At 41.6% G+C, this 14,351-nt stretch overlaps 1 protein-coding gene across 3 annotated transcripts in view; it reads right to left on the minus strand.

Annotated features, from left to right (window-relative positions):
* Positions 1–4,474: 4,474 nt before the first annotated feature.
* The window catches only part of igsf9ba (immunoglobulin superfamily, member 9Ba), a 72,818-nt gene continuing 62,941 nt past the window's right edge, over positions 4,475–14,351 (minus strand). The window contains exons 18-20 of one of the 3 annotated variants that reach the window (XM_005937878.2): positions 12,175–13,800; positions 6,831–6,961; positions 4,475–6,746 (exon numbers count right to left, since the gene is read on the minus strand). In XM_005937878.2, the coding sequence (XP_005937940.1) occupies positions 6,538–6,746; positions 6,831–6,961; positions 12,175–13,800 (1,966 nt within the window). In that variant the 3' untranslated portion in view covers positions 4,475–6,537. Of the gene's footprint in view, positions 6,747–6,830; positions 6,962–10,582; positions 10,629–12,174; positions 13,801–14,351 lie in introns of those variants that run through there. The other 2 variants (XR_006055107.1, XM_005937881.2) reach the window with 2 other exon arrangements.

Below are 14,351 nucleotides of genomic sequence, written 5' to 3' on the forward strand. Positions count from 1 at the left end.
TTTGATTATAAATCTACTGCCTGGTAACTAGTTAGGATACCATACAAATTATTCAAGTCCTTCCTTTTCAGCAGCTTGAACGAATGCCTCGTCTAACCTGCACAAACATCAGCTCGGCTTAATTTACATAGAGTGCTGCATCCACAGCCACAATAATGTCACTGCTGCAAATAATCCACTGGAGACTGGAATATGTAATAACATCACCTGTGAAATAAAAATAATGGGGAAAAAAAAACATTTGACTTAAAGTTGAGTAGAAGATGAAAAGGACAGATGTTATAGAAAGTGTGACAAATCAGTTGCTGTTTGAACCTATGCTATACATTTCATAGTTGTGAATAATAAATGAAGATAGTACTGTTAGGCCACCTGGGCAAACCCGCTGAAGTCTGTCCCTTTGGAGAACCTGACAGATGTGTGTTACTGCTGTCTGATGCTGCTGGTATGCAGCGTGGTGAACTCACAGGAAAGGCTCAAGCTGCTGTAAGAAGCCAATAAAACTTCAACTCCTGTTAAAGTTTTGTCAAAACCTGGGTTTTAGTCATTAGGCCCAGTGGTTAGCCTTGTTAATGTACCTCATAATGTTAACTTAGTAAAGTTATAACTTTTCCCAGGGTTTTATTTTCTAAGAGATGCCAAGTTTCAGAGCAAAGTGAATATGCAAAAACACCACACAGGTCCCGCACAAAATCCAACTCTGTTTTTCCTCAGTAAACCCTTTCCTAATGAATTTATGTTCTCTAGACCTGTTAATCAGGATTCAGCCGTTAGTGATGCATCCACAGCTTTAACATGTTTTTGGGAGTTGTCTGTGTTTTTGTCTTTGCACCCACTTGCTGTGTGTTTTCAGTTCACGTTCATCTTGTAATGTTTCACTCACATTCAATATATTTTGTTCTAAAGGTCAAAAAACATGGAGTAACTTTCAGATACTCTGTTGTCCTGCCCTGCTGTTGTCCAGTCGCTCTGAATGTGATTTGAACAAAAAAACAAACAAACTGATGTTTAGTTTATTAGCTGGTTTCCTGGTGGAACCTTGTTTGTACAGTTACACCGTTTATGGATTTCTGCTAATTAATTAAGACGATTTTGCCACCTTTCACCGATTAAAGCTGCTATACTTACCACCCCTGTCCCTCTCATATCCTGTACTTATGCCACATTAAAGGATTTACCAGACAAATCCAAAATGTATTTGGGTCTTATCATCTAACTCTGAGGCAGAAAACTGCCGATATGTAAACATGTTATTTAAAATGGGCTTTTTGTATTTTATTTTGGGCTATATCATTCATCATATCATAGTATCATTGTAATGAATATCTGATGCTCCCAGGCCTCGGGTAAACTGTGGTATTTACCACTATTAGGCAAATACTCAATGTTAAATAATGTTTATTCATTTCTTTAAATAAAAACACCCTCACATTTGCTTTATTGACTTACACAAAAAATGCCATAGTTTAAACAGCAGGAATAAGATACAGAGCAATTAACCCTGTCTATTCAGCAATCTTTGTGAAATGCAGGTGACGTCGTCTGTTTGACCAGCGGATTAGGTGAACTTTTATTTTCCTAAGGTGTATGCAGATGGCTCTGCATGTGTTTGCTTCCAAGCATGCCAGAGGGAATTTGAACAAAAGCACAAAGGTCAGTGTGACAGACCTCATCCTCTTTCAGGTTATTTGTCTTCCTTGTTCTGGCTCAGCCGCAGGACAATTCATTCCTCAAAGTCTGGGTGGGGATATTAATCATTGAACAACAAGCATGCATTTGAACCGAGTCTTTGATCTTCCTTGGTTGTGTCTGTCGGATCTAAGAGTACATTCACAGGATAACTTTTATTCTTTTTTTTTAATTCAAGAAAAAAGGTCATTCGAAACCTGGCACTCCTGTAATCATCCTGCTCATGTGTCCTAAAATAAAAAAAAAAAAAAACAACAACAACAAAAAGGAAAAAAACCCTGACCTGATTAAACTGCTCATATCCCATCCTCACTCTCTGCCCAACACTTACACCCTGTGTCTAGCGTATGAACTACAGCATCTTCTTCACCGGTCACACAAAACCACAGAAAAAACAGGACCTCTTTTGATTTTTTTATTATATCAAAATACAAAAATTTGAGAGGAAAATTTCATATGGGACTAAACGTTTGAAATGATATGGTGACATGAACACAACACTGCTTTCATATTCTCACAGACATGCCATAGATAGAGCATAGAGCATGTGCTAAGCCCATGCCTACGTCATGACGAGCCACCGGAAGTGAGCCTGTGCGTTTTCCCTATAAAGGCTTGAGATGGCAACGACTGCCGCTGTACATCCAAGGCCAGTTGGTAACGGCCCAGGGTGGTTTTTACATCATAGTTCATTCAGGTTTCAGTTTTACTCAATAAAGAAACAAGATCCATGGCAGTTGAACATGAAGAGTGAGTAAGACATGATCTGAGACGAATTCACTGGAGAGCAGTGGCAAATGAGAAAAAAATGTAATACAAATATTATACATAAGGCTTTGGTACAGCACCATACAGTATGAGTTAATTGCTCACAAAAAGTTAAGTGAAGCATAAATACCTGATGCGGTGACAGAAAAGAAAGACAAGTCTAAAAAACTGACCAAAAACAAAACAGAAACATCAGGTCATTGTTGTTTTTTTTTAAAAAAGAGAAAAAGAAAAAAGAAAAACAAAAAAAACCAGACAAATGTTTTTGCTTTGAATTATTTACATATGAACATTATGGAGACAGATTATGCACATAAAAAACAAAATAAAAACATATAATACAGCATGTAAACATGTGATGTACAGCACAGAGTTCAGTGGATGGAAGTGAAATGAAATGTAGTAAATTTTCTTCCTTTAATTAAGCACTACTTGGTTTGCTTGAGTATGAGCATTAGCTAAAACAGTCAACGATGTAGTGCTTATTGTAGCCTACGATAATAATACATTCTAGTTCTCAGTGCTGGTACACAAAAACAGAGAATATAGAAAATACTACATATTTCTATTTTCCGTCCAATAACAACCAGCTCGGATGTCCATGAATGATTGCTAAATAGGCGTTTTTGTATTGTCTCTACATGCAAGATTAATACAATTTAAACGAAAGGAAAAAAAACAAATCTCTTCTAAGTATCATCCTACCAGCACCTAGTGATGCACTAAAAGCTGTAAGCAGAAAAATTGAGAGAAAACAAACGAATCAAAAAACAAACAGAAATGAGCTAACAGTACATCCAAAGCAGCCCTCTTAAACACTGTACATGTTTCTGTTGAAGATGCAAGGAAAACAAAAGAGAGGGAAAAAAGCCCGGAAGACAACATCCATTCTTAAAAACCCACGAGGAAGAGGATGTATGAGCTTTCCCGATTCCTTTCTACGAGGGGGATAATTACAAATGTGGACTGGTGACTACCCATGGCTATACTGTACAGTACTAGTAGCAATTCTACCTTGAAAAAAGGTGGCGGTGTGACATGAGACGGTAGCGCCCCTGCAGTCGTGTGCTTGAAAAACAGTGCTGTTAACCAAAGACCTACAGGAAGTGTGTAGAAAAGATCCCCTCGTGATCTGATGCTCTTAGATTCCTTCTCATGTGTCCTGTGGCGTGTACTAATCTAAATTAGGTTATGTTTCTCCTTTTAGGCTGGGTTAATAGTCTCAATATCAGCACAAACATCGTTTAGAGAGGGTACCTTGGAAGCACAGACAGACATTGCAAACACGCTATAGAAAACAAGTCGTCTTGAGTTCATCTGAATGTCACAAGTCTCTATTATTTGAGGTTACACTACTAGTTTCCAGTATTGTCTATCACTGTCTTCACACCATGATACCATTAACGAAAAGGGCCTAGAGTGTCTAGTTGCTCAAAAACACCAGGGGCCGACGGAGTCGCTTGTGGAAACAGGGAACGGAAAAAAAATCTTCAGACCTCTATTCTACAGCACCACAAAGTTAAACATAGCACCAAGTCGTAATGTTCAAAGCAACTATGCCCTAACACACGTTTCGTCATCGAACTAATGTAAACACAATTTCCTCCACAGCACGTGTTTTACAGGACTCTAGCATGTCCTCGACTCTTAGAAAAAAAGTTTATTTGCTTTGGACACGTGAAGGCGAAGAGATCTGGAGTGAATCTACAGGTGTGCTCGTGAACGGGCGAAATACAGGATTACTTTGTTCCAGAAATATTATAGTAGAGGGCAACACACTTCTGCTCCTAAAGCTTTTTCCAATGGGCATTCACGTACTATACATCAGAGAGGATACTACTCAACTTGTGCAGCCAGCGGGCTATGGCAATAACACACTGTACGGTACTAACATGAACCTTTCTTTTCTTCTCAGATAAAATAACGTCTGCTAAAGTATGACAAATTAGGCACCTTAAAATGTTTTAAAAACATTATCCACTTAAAGCCGTACTGTAAGCAAATACTTTTATATATAATCTAATTTCTTTTTCCGTGGGATCCTTTTCATACATCCTCATACAAGAACGTGTTCCTGTAAAACATGGTTTGCGTCATCTTTACAAATACAATACACACCATGTACAGTACATAACAAATATAGATTTTTTTTCCCCTCGTATCTTACACGAAACCAATTTCTGGCGCTCGCTTTCAGGCAAGCGCCGCTTTCTCGCTCGTCAAAAGATTTCGGCGAGCAGACGTGGAGTCGAGTCATTCGCGCGGATTTTTTTTTTTAGCTGGAAACCTTTGAGTCGTTATTAGGAGGTGGGGGATAAAAACTGTTTGATATGTCTCGGTGACAATACGATGATAACTGCTTTTCCTCTTCTGCAGATCAAAGCGGGGACTTGGCTCAGAAACCGTGTGGGACTGCATACAGGAATTTGGACTTGATGCGCCAACTGGTCACCTCACCAATCTCAGCTACACTAGAAGCAATAATGACGGGTCATTCAATGTTCTGTGACATTGGGACATTCATTTCCTGTACAGCAAAACATACATTCAGTATCGGTTAGTGTCGAAAAATCAACAAACACACAGAGAAGTAGCTAGCAAGTAATCTACAGTTGTTACAGATAAACAGTCAAGGTGGCCGTCGTTTGAATATTTCCCATTGCTTGTTAACAGCTTTAGAAACAATCACATTCTCCTCTAAGAGCTGCTGCTAAACATTAACATCCTCGCTGTACTGCTTGGTTATTTTTGCATCAAATCTTTTGCATGTACAGTGCAAAAATGTGTCGATTTATTTGCCTTTTCCCCTCCTAATCTGACTGTGCGCATTTTTTTAAAAATTGTTTTTCATAGGTTTTAATCTGGTTCTATCCTATTATTTGGATATACACAGTTGAAGCACAAGCCCATGTTAAAAGAAAACAAAACAAGTGTTCATGCATCTTCCGTAGCGATTTCTCTCGTGAGTCCTTGGCAGAAAAAGTAAAACCACACACACACACACACGCTATCGGACTCCCTCACTCCTACAGTGAGAGAAGCGTGAGAAGGCGAAGAAAAAGGCAGTTTATGTTCGAAAAAATAAGCAAACACAACAGATAAATACAAGGCAAAAACAAAAAGGCACCTCGAGCTGTGCCGCGTTTCACAAATGATTTCCTTAATAATGAAATACATACAGTACAGTTCACAATTTGTCACCCCCGTCCCTCTGACCCTTCAAGTCCAACCTCCGCTGAGCATCTGAGTCCCCAGTTAGTTTGAGCGATCTCGTGAAGGTTATGATCTTTGTCTTAACGCAGCGCCGCAGTGCTGTAAACACACTTGAACCATCGCGCAGTAAAATGAAGACGCCTTCCTCTAATTGTTGGCATCGGGTCACAAATCAAAACAAACACAATATGCTAGCTTTTACTGGTAATAAAAAGCTTCTAAAGTAGATAAAGTTAGGCCATATTATCCGTTTGAGAGAATGAGAGTGGCGTGTGATATAAACCTTTTTATCCATATGTAAAAAGGTCAAGTACGTACAGTATACCACAAGAATTACAGCAAATCTGCGTTTACTCTGAGGTATATTTGTGGTAAGAACCCTGTGTTTAAATACTGAATCTATTTGTATTGTAGGAAAGGTAGACTCATGTCCCTGTCCGAGGACGCACCAGGCTTAACAGTACGCTGTATCACTGAAAAACCTAAAGATATGGACCCCTCAATGACCAGTGAGTGAAAAATCTTGAACGTGTTGTGACATACTCAACCAACACATTTTTTTATTACTGTAGGAGGAAGCTTAATTCCCTTGTTTTACTATTTATATACATTATATATTTTCAGAGCATTTTCAAGTGAAATTCCTCAAAGACAAGTTGCAGGGACAACCCGGAAAAGCCATTGTTCTTGTCTTCCAACCCCGGAGTATTCAGCTCAATGTTTCCCACTCCCCGAAACGCAGATTAACTTTTTAAGGATTATAAGAAAGGTATTCGTTTGATATTTGGGTAGAGCAGGACGTGCTGAGATGGGATTTCTCAGGGGTGGTCAGTTTAGTCGAGTCCAATGGCTTGTTGGGCACACGGGTCAGCGTAGAGTCCCATAATTTGGGCCCTCTGAGTCTGCACTGGCCAGAATGCCTGTCTGGTCCTCCTCGAACTGCCTGCGGCGCAGGAAGGAGGTCAAATAGAGATAGGGGTTCTTCTTGTTTTGCTTTTTCCTCTTTCTCGGGAGGTTAAGATCCTCTCCCTCTTGGGGTGTCTGAGATTGCTGCTGGGTCTGAGAGAGAGACGCACCTGAAAGAGAGGCAAAGGACTCATACACAGGACGGCCGTTTGATCGGTAATCTTTTGTGGCTGCTCTCCGATCGTCAGACAAACCTGTTCTCCTTCCGGAGGTTGTGTTGTTATTGTTGTTGGCAGCCACTCCCTTGGCTTTAGTAATACAGTGTTGTAGCAGTGCTGGTAAGCTCTCAGACCCGGCAGTATCGCTAGACGCACCTAGAGGTTCCCTGAGAAGATGAAAGACACAGCACACATTGTTCTGGATTAATCCAACAGTCGTGTTCGGTCACGTCTCAGAGAGAACAGACAAAATGGCACTTTCATTTCTATTTCCAGAAGGTGCTATCATATGATTTGATGAGCTCTTGAACTTCTACTGAGAGCCCTTTCACTAAGATGATGAATTTCCACTTTCTATCTGCGGTGATGGATGAGAAAAGTTAGATACAAAGAAAGAAAGAGAATGAAAAAGAGAAAGAAAGAATAGTTGACTTAAGGTGGCAGTGGAGTTGGTGAATTATTGGCTATACATTTGTTTTTCTTAAACAATCATTATGTTAAAGACCCACTCTGGGATTTATAATTAAAGTGTATTTGTTCTCAAATTCAATTCATTCAATCAGTTCATTTTCTTCTGATTTTGGTGGAATAACACTCTTTAAAATCTGGGATGTCATCAAGTCTTAGAGACAAAACTATAAAAGAAACGTGCTTAGCTTACAGCAAGCCAACGCTTTAACATTTGGGTCTTTAAATAGTGACTGCTTCAGAAATGCGAGCAATATTGGCCTCTTTGCTGTATAAAACTCATAAAATGAAAATAATTTCTGGAACTTGACAGTTCCTGTACCAATGAAGTCGTCTAAAAGAATTGTACAAAATTCTCTATTAGCGCTATTTTTACTAGACCGTAGGTTCAGGGGTCGGCAACCTCTGACCGTCACCTGCGTCAGCACACAATCTCGTTTTCAAGTAGTGGCCCGTGAGACGGACAATGGTTCAGAAAATACAAACTACCAATCAAAATTTGGGGTCACTTTTTCAAACGTGTTCAGCTGTGGGCTGAAGAAATGTGTGCCTTAAATATAATGTGTAAGTGGCGGTTGCCCTGTTGCTAAACGTTACTAATAAAAGGGCTTCTTGTTATCTTGTTTTGGTGAATCAGCAAAAGACTTGCTGACATGGTAATGTGACTTTACAAGCACCATACAGTTCATGCTGAGAGGTCTTTAGGCTGCCATACAATCCTCCCCTGTCCCTCAGATATCTTCAAGTGCATGACACAGAAATGCTGATTTAGTAAATGGCAAATTGGGCTTAAATTGAAAGAAATTAATGGGTAAAATTACAGAAAAAGGTCTGGTAGCTCATTTCCCTGGAATTATAAAATGTAATGTAATAAAGTTTTTTTCTGTTAATTCACAGAAATTTCTATCCTGTAGCAAGAGTACTGACAGGGACTAGAAAGAGACAGGATATTTCTCCCATACTGGCTTCACTTCATTGGCTCCCTGTTAAACCCAGAATCAAATTTAAAATAATTTTCATCACATACAACGTCTTGAATAATCAGGCCCAATCTTATCTTAAAGACCTTATGGTACCATTTCACCCGAATGCAGCACTGTGTTCTCCCACTGCTGGATAATTTGTGAGTATTTAAACACAGAATGGGGAGCAGAGCTTTCCGCTTCAAGGCCCTCTTCTGTGGAACCAGCTCGACTTAAAACATTTCTTTTTGACAAAACGTATAGTTACGGTTCGATCACATGACCCCAAATCCTTCTTTAGTTATGCTGCAATAGGTCTAGGTTGCTGAGGGCTTCCCATGATGCACTGACTGTTACTCCTCACTCACCCTTTTTTTCACTCACTATATGTTTATACACCACTCTGCATTAGTTATTATTAATCTATTTTTAATATTATTCCACATCATGTCTTTGTCCTGTCTTCCTCCCCCCACCCCGTCAGATGGCCGTCTTTCCCTGAGCCTGCCTCTACTGGATGCTTCTTCCTGTTGAAAGGGAGTTTTCCCTGATGTTGCAATTTGGGGCTATATAAATAAAAGTGAATTGAGTTTTCTCTGTTATTTAAATGTTTATTTATTCCTTAGTTGCTTTTGTATAGTATGAATGGACATGGGAAGATCTTTGTCAATAGGAAAAGCCAGTTAGAAGTTCAAAATCTATACACTCCTTTACATTCTCAAGAGGGCCAAATTGGAGTCTTTAACGGGCCGATTCTGGCCCCCAGTCCTTATGCTTGACACCCCTGTTTTCAACTCAAAGTCAGAGAAGATGATTACATAAAAGAGGCTTTAATTAATTCCTTTAACACTTGCCTCTGTCCACACTAACTGTTACTTACTTAATTACTGGGAAAATTTCTGTATTTTACTTATTAGTCAGCTGCATCGCAGCTATGGCTATAATTTTGCAACCCAAACTGTGCATATAATATTATAAAATTGTAGATGAGGTCAAACTTATCATCATAAAAAACGGTTGCCAACCCCTGCAGTCCATTTATGTACTCTGCATTTCTCTGATTGCTCTGCGTCCTAACATGAAAGTTCTGCACATTTCAAAAAACCAAAAAACAGAAAACACACAGGAAGGTGTTCCTGAAACCTTGAGAACTATTTTCATTTCATGAGTGATGCATGCGAAGTTGAATGAAAATAATTAATTAATCAGCACAAAGTAATCACATCACGTCAAGGTATCCTCACTTCCAGTGGTCTGCTTAGAAGCAGTTTTACCTCGTACTGGAATACGCTTGTTGTACTTTTGTTGTCCATCTCTCTCATAGAAAGATGCAATAAAGTTAAATAAAAAAAAGTCCAATAACCTCACAAAAGTTAAGCTTGTGTTCACGAGGCTCACTGTTGGCTCTTTGCCTTTCAAAGAACTGAATGCAAACAGCGTCGAACCTGACTTAATGCTTTCATTAAGTCAGGTTGTCGCGCCAAACATGTATTGTTTCAAAAGGCATGGGAACACAAAGCTTTAGAGATGCTGTCCATCATTTGTCACTGTGGAGAGAAAGATTGAGAGCCATTAGCAGAGAGGGGGAGACAAATCGGAGAATTGCAACAGTCCTGGACAGTTAGAGAACATTTCCATTATCATCACATAAACTGTGTGCCGAGGCAACAGTGTTAAAATATTGCTCATTTCCATAGACATAAACACTATACAGCACACTTTCAGAAACATGAACACTGCGTACAGAGGCTTCACCATGCTGACGGGAGGAGATGGCAGGTAGAGGAAATGGCCGTTAAAGAACAAGTCACATGACAGGAAGAGGAAATGGCCATTAAAAACAGTCACATGACAGAAAAAACGAAAGCACTTAGGACAACAAATGTGACAAAGAATTTAGTTTGAGAATTGTTGTTATTTGTTTGGTTGTAGAGAGAAGTTTAGAGAATGCATGCATGGCATTTTGCACATGGAACAAAACTTTAAAGGGGAATACTCCAGTCTATCATTCATGTGCGTCCTCTATTGATTCAAGGCTTTTTCTTTTTTTTTTTAGTGCAGGGAAACATGTCTGCGTTCAAACAATGAAAAGGACAAAATCAAATGCTTCTCCACAATCCAAAACCACTCCTCCTGCTTGCTCACAAGCCTAATTACTGTAGCCTACACCACAGCAGGCTTACTGTGCCTTGAAACTGTATTGACAAATGTGTCCTGCAGTCATTATTACCATTAGTTGCACTTCACTTGAATCCAGCACAGAGGCACAACCCAAAGCGATTCCCCTTTAAAGGAGAGAGTGATTAGAGCCCTCCCCCTGCTGACCCCTCCCCTCTCAGACATGGGTCCGACCCTTACCTATTGCGGCGTAGGGGACCGGGTCACAACAACGCTGCCCAGATAGCTGAGATCAATCAAAAACAAATCAGGTAAGACCCTTACCCTCTAAAAAGCAGCAGCCCTATAAGCTACTTTCCCTTAAAGGCCAGTGATAGTGCAGGAGCGAGTCTCTGCTGCATGGCTTTAGCTACCATGTGATTGTAGCTTCTAGGGTAGTGAGGTGGGTGTGAGGGGCCACAGGAGTGTGTGCAGTAAAGAAACTCTACGGGGTGTAGATGTGTTTAAATGTGGGTGTAAAGCATAACATTTCCTCCTTTATGTAGTAAATGTGCACGGCCACTGATCTACCAATACTACGAGAAAAAAATTCTATTGTTCTATTTAAGCGGGTTAGTCGGTTTTTATCCTTACGGATGCCACTTTCTAATAATGCAGCCATTATATGTTATATGCCTTATAACTTGACACTAATTATTTTTGAATATATTAATTTAATGGTTAATAAATCACTCTGCAATACATCGGATTAAAGTGAACTATTTTGCCAAGTCATCTTCCTCAAAACACTTCGTTTGCCTCTTTAGCGCTCCAATTTTGGACCTTCTAGAAAAGTGGGAGTCCCAGGATATATTTAACATCTTACTTTTTATGATCAAGTGACAGACACAGAGCCTTCTATTTATGACTTTACTATTATAAACACAACTCATCCAACTGTATAACTATAGACCAGATGGTTTGTTATCCATCCTTATAAAGTATTGATAAGTTGAGATTATGGCTTCATTATTTGTTCATAAATTGTTTACTAATTCTTTTTAAAACAATCTTATTAGTTTATGAGCAAGAAGCGGAAGTTAATGAATAACATAACACAATGAGTATGTGTCAACTACTAAATGTGTACAAACTACCAACTGCTTTGTTCTACACTTTCTTTCCATCGCTAAGCTACAATATAGACTTTTACAATTTCAATCTTCTTCAACAAAGCAGAAAAGTGTTCTGCTGCAAGCGGCTATAAGCTACTAGCTCTAATATTGGTTGAGTTATGAATAAGTAAGCAATTTATTATCCATGAATAAATAGTCTGGAAGGTGACAGAATAATTGTATAAATAATAAATGTAATTGTTCATTAAATGTACAGTAAATTGTTGAGGTTAAACCTATAAACACTAGTTTCATAAACCGACCCGATTTAATATAATTTATACTCAGTTTTTAAAATACTTTAACTCAAAGATTTTAGATTCAACATGGGAAACAGAAAAAATGGCTTTTAAAGTTGATTTAAGTTTGAATTATGATCAATAGTTCATCGATTCTATTGATTACGAGCCATCAGTACTATATACAAAAATACATGATCTTATAATCACACTGAGCTTTCACATGCTATTCAATGTTAATGTTTAGATATTTTTTAATGAATTGACACAATGTGTGCTAAATGCAATTACATGCCTTCTGCATATTAAAGTACAATATGCATCTTAATTACTTCTTAATGGAAACATCAAAGTGATACTGAGGATATTTAGCGAGCAGACAAAAAGTCTCCTCCTTAAAAAAATGTGTGACTATTCTCTACTGCAATGGATCACCTACCCTGAGGCTGATATCTGGAGCTGGGAGGGCTCTGAGGGTAGCATCTCCTCCTCTGTCCTTCTCTGGGATGGCCTCTGCCCGAAAACATCCCTGCCCTCCGGAGGGGGAGAGGGGGATTGGGAGGGGTAACTGGCTGCAGTGGAGGCATAGGACATGTGGGCGTGGTAACTGGGGCTGGGTTGCTTGGCGCCCTGGCTCTGAGTAGGAGAGGCGGTCAGGGAGGACCTCCGAGAGAAACTGACAGTAGCCGAGGGCTGCAGGGTGATCTCAGGCATCTCCAGAGACCGAGAGGTGCGGAGGATGCTGGGGCGCGGAGGAGGCCTTACAAGAATATCTGGGGAACCCGGCTGGGTGCTAAGTGGGCTCTGGGAGAGTGGAGAGAGGCGGGAGGGTTGGAGTACTAGTGGGGGTAGGCTGGGGTCTGCCCGGCGCCCCGCCCTCGGGCTGAGCCAGGACTGAGGGCTACTACTGGGGGCTGTGCTTGGGCTCCCTGCACGGACTGCCGGGTCAGGGTAAGGCAACACTGGTACACCCACACCGTGGGCCGTGTGTCTGAGCTGGCCGAGACTCTGGGCCTGTTGCATAGCTAAACGCCTAACCGGAGGCCCTGGGGGCCTGTCTCTGCCTGGGGGAGCCACAGGAACCTCCAGCTGCAGGAGTCCAGGGCTTGTTGGATCCTTTAGGTGTGGGAGGTGCAGGCGACTGGGAGGGAGAGAGTGAGGAGGATATGGGGGTGGGTCAGGGAGGTCCTGGGGGTGATGTAACGGATGGTGAGGTGGATATATGAACCGTGGACCTTCTAGACCCAGGAAGGGTAACTCATGAGGCTGCCAGCTTTCGGGTGAGCGAGAAGGAGGGCTGTGTGTGTGAGACAGAGAATGGCCAGAGGCAGTGTACTGATGGTGCTCCATCTCTCCACTCTCCTCGGGGATGGAGGGGTAACCAAAGGGCCCCTCGGCGGTGCCTGGGGGTGAGGATAGAGCGGAGCTACGTGGGCTGATGTCAGGCATGTAGAATGGTGGTGGAATCCCTGATTCAGCGCGGCTGCCTAGATACCCATAGAATGGGCCCTGGGGAAAGCCCCTGTAGCGGGAGGCCGGGGCCTGCCCTGAGGCGTGAAGTGCACTGCCCTCTGCAAAGCTCATACCTTCCATGGGCCTGTGTAGGCGGGGGCTGTAGGTGGGGGGCTGCGTTGACTCCAGGCTCGAGGACGTTGGGGAGAGCTGGGGCCGCAGCGTGGGCATGATGGGCGGCAGAGGCCCTGGGTCAAAATCATTCTCCTCATCGGACTGCCGGAACTCAGGGTACATGTCAGACTCCTCTGCGAAGGGGAAGCCCTGGATGCGGCGGGGAGGTGGGCTGGTCTCCATGACGAAGCGGCCATCGGGGCCACGGCTTATCAGCTCAATAGGCGTGGTGACCTCTGCCTCATGTTTGGACACACTGTATTTCTTGCTGGCTATGGCACGCTTGGTTTTCTTGTAGAAGGAGAGCTCTTTTTCTTTTTCTCTCTGAGGACTCGGGAGCTTCCTGACATACAGGCCCGGACCGTGGGAACCCTCCGACGAAAGAGAACGGGGCCGAGATGGAGGGGAGCTCTCTGGACTTATCTTCCCCGATGATAACCTGATAAAAAAAAATAAAAATGCAGACACAGAACGCTGGCTTAATTTAACACATAACAGATGAAGCGGATAGTGGTAGGAGTATTTTAAAACAAATCCCCAAAAATCTCTGATACTTGAAATAAACTGATATGATTGCGGTTTGTAAACAGATGACACAGTAGAAAGCCAAAGCGCTCGATCAAGGCAGCCATAATGAACTTCATTACGGTATAATGGCCAGTTTATGGCGGCAGCAGACTCCTGATAGGGGCTGCAGCTAATGAACCAAAGAGTGACGGGATGAGAGAAAAGCCAACAACGCAACCATGACAACCGTATCACAGATCTACTGAGTCTACATCTTCTTGAGCAGACGTGAGACCAATTTCCATATGCTGCACCAAATGGTGATGTGTGGAAAGCAGATGACATCTAACCAGGCCTCATTTGCCCACACCAGGAGCAGCATACTCGACACTTACTGTACTGGGTCACTGAATGCATCGGGTAGACATCAATTAGAATGTGAGTGCATATACACAGTACTGTACTGTACATGCAGCTGAGCTA

The sequence above is a fragment of the Haplochromis burtoni genome, unplaced genomic scaffold, assembly GCF_018398535.1.
Source record: "Haplochromis burtoni strain Fernald_Lab_line unplaced genomic scaffold, NCSU_Asbu1 Contig_216, whole genome shotgun sequence".
Taxonomy (NCBI): domain Eukaryota; kingdom Metazoa; phylum Chordata; class Actinopteri; order Cichliformes; family Cichlidae; genus Haplochromis; species Haplochromis burtoni.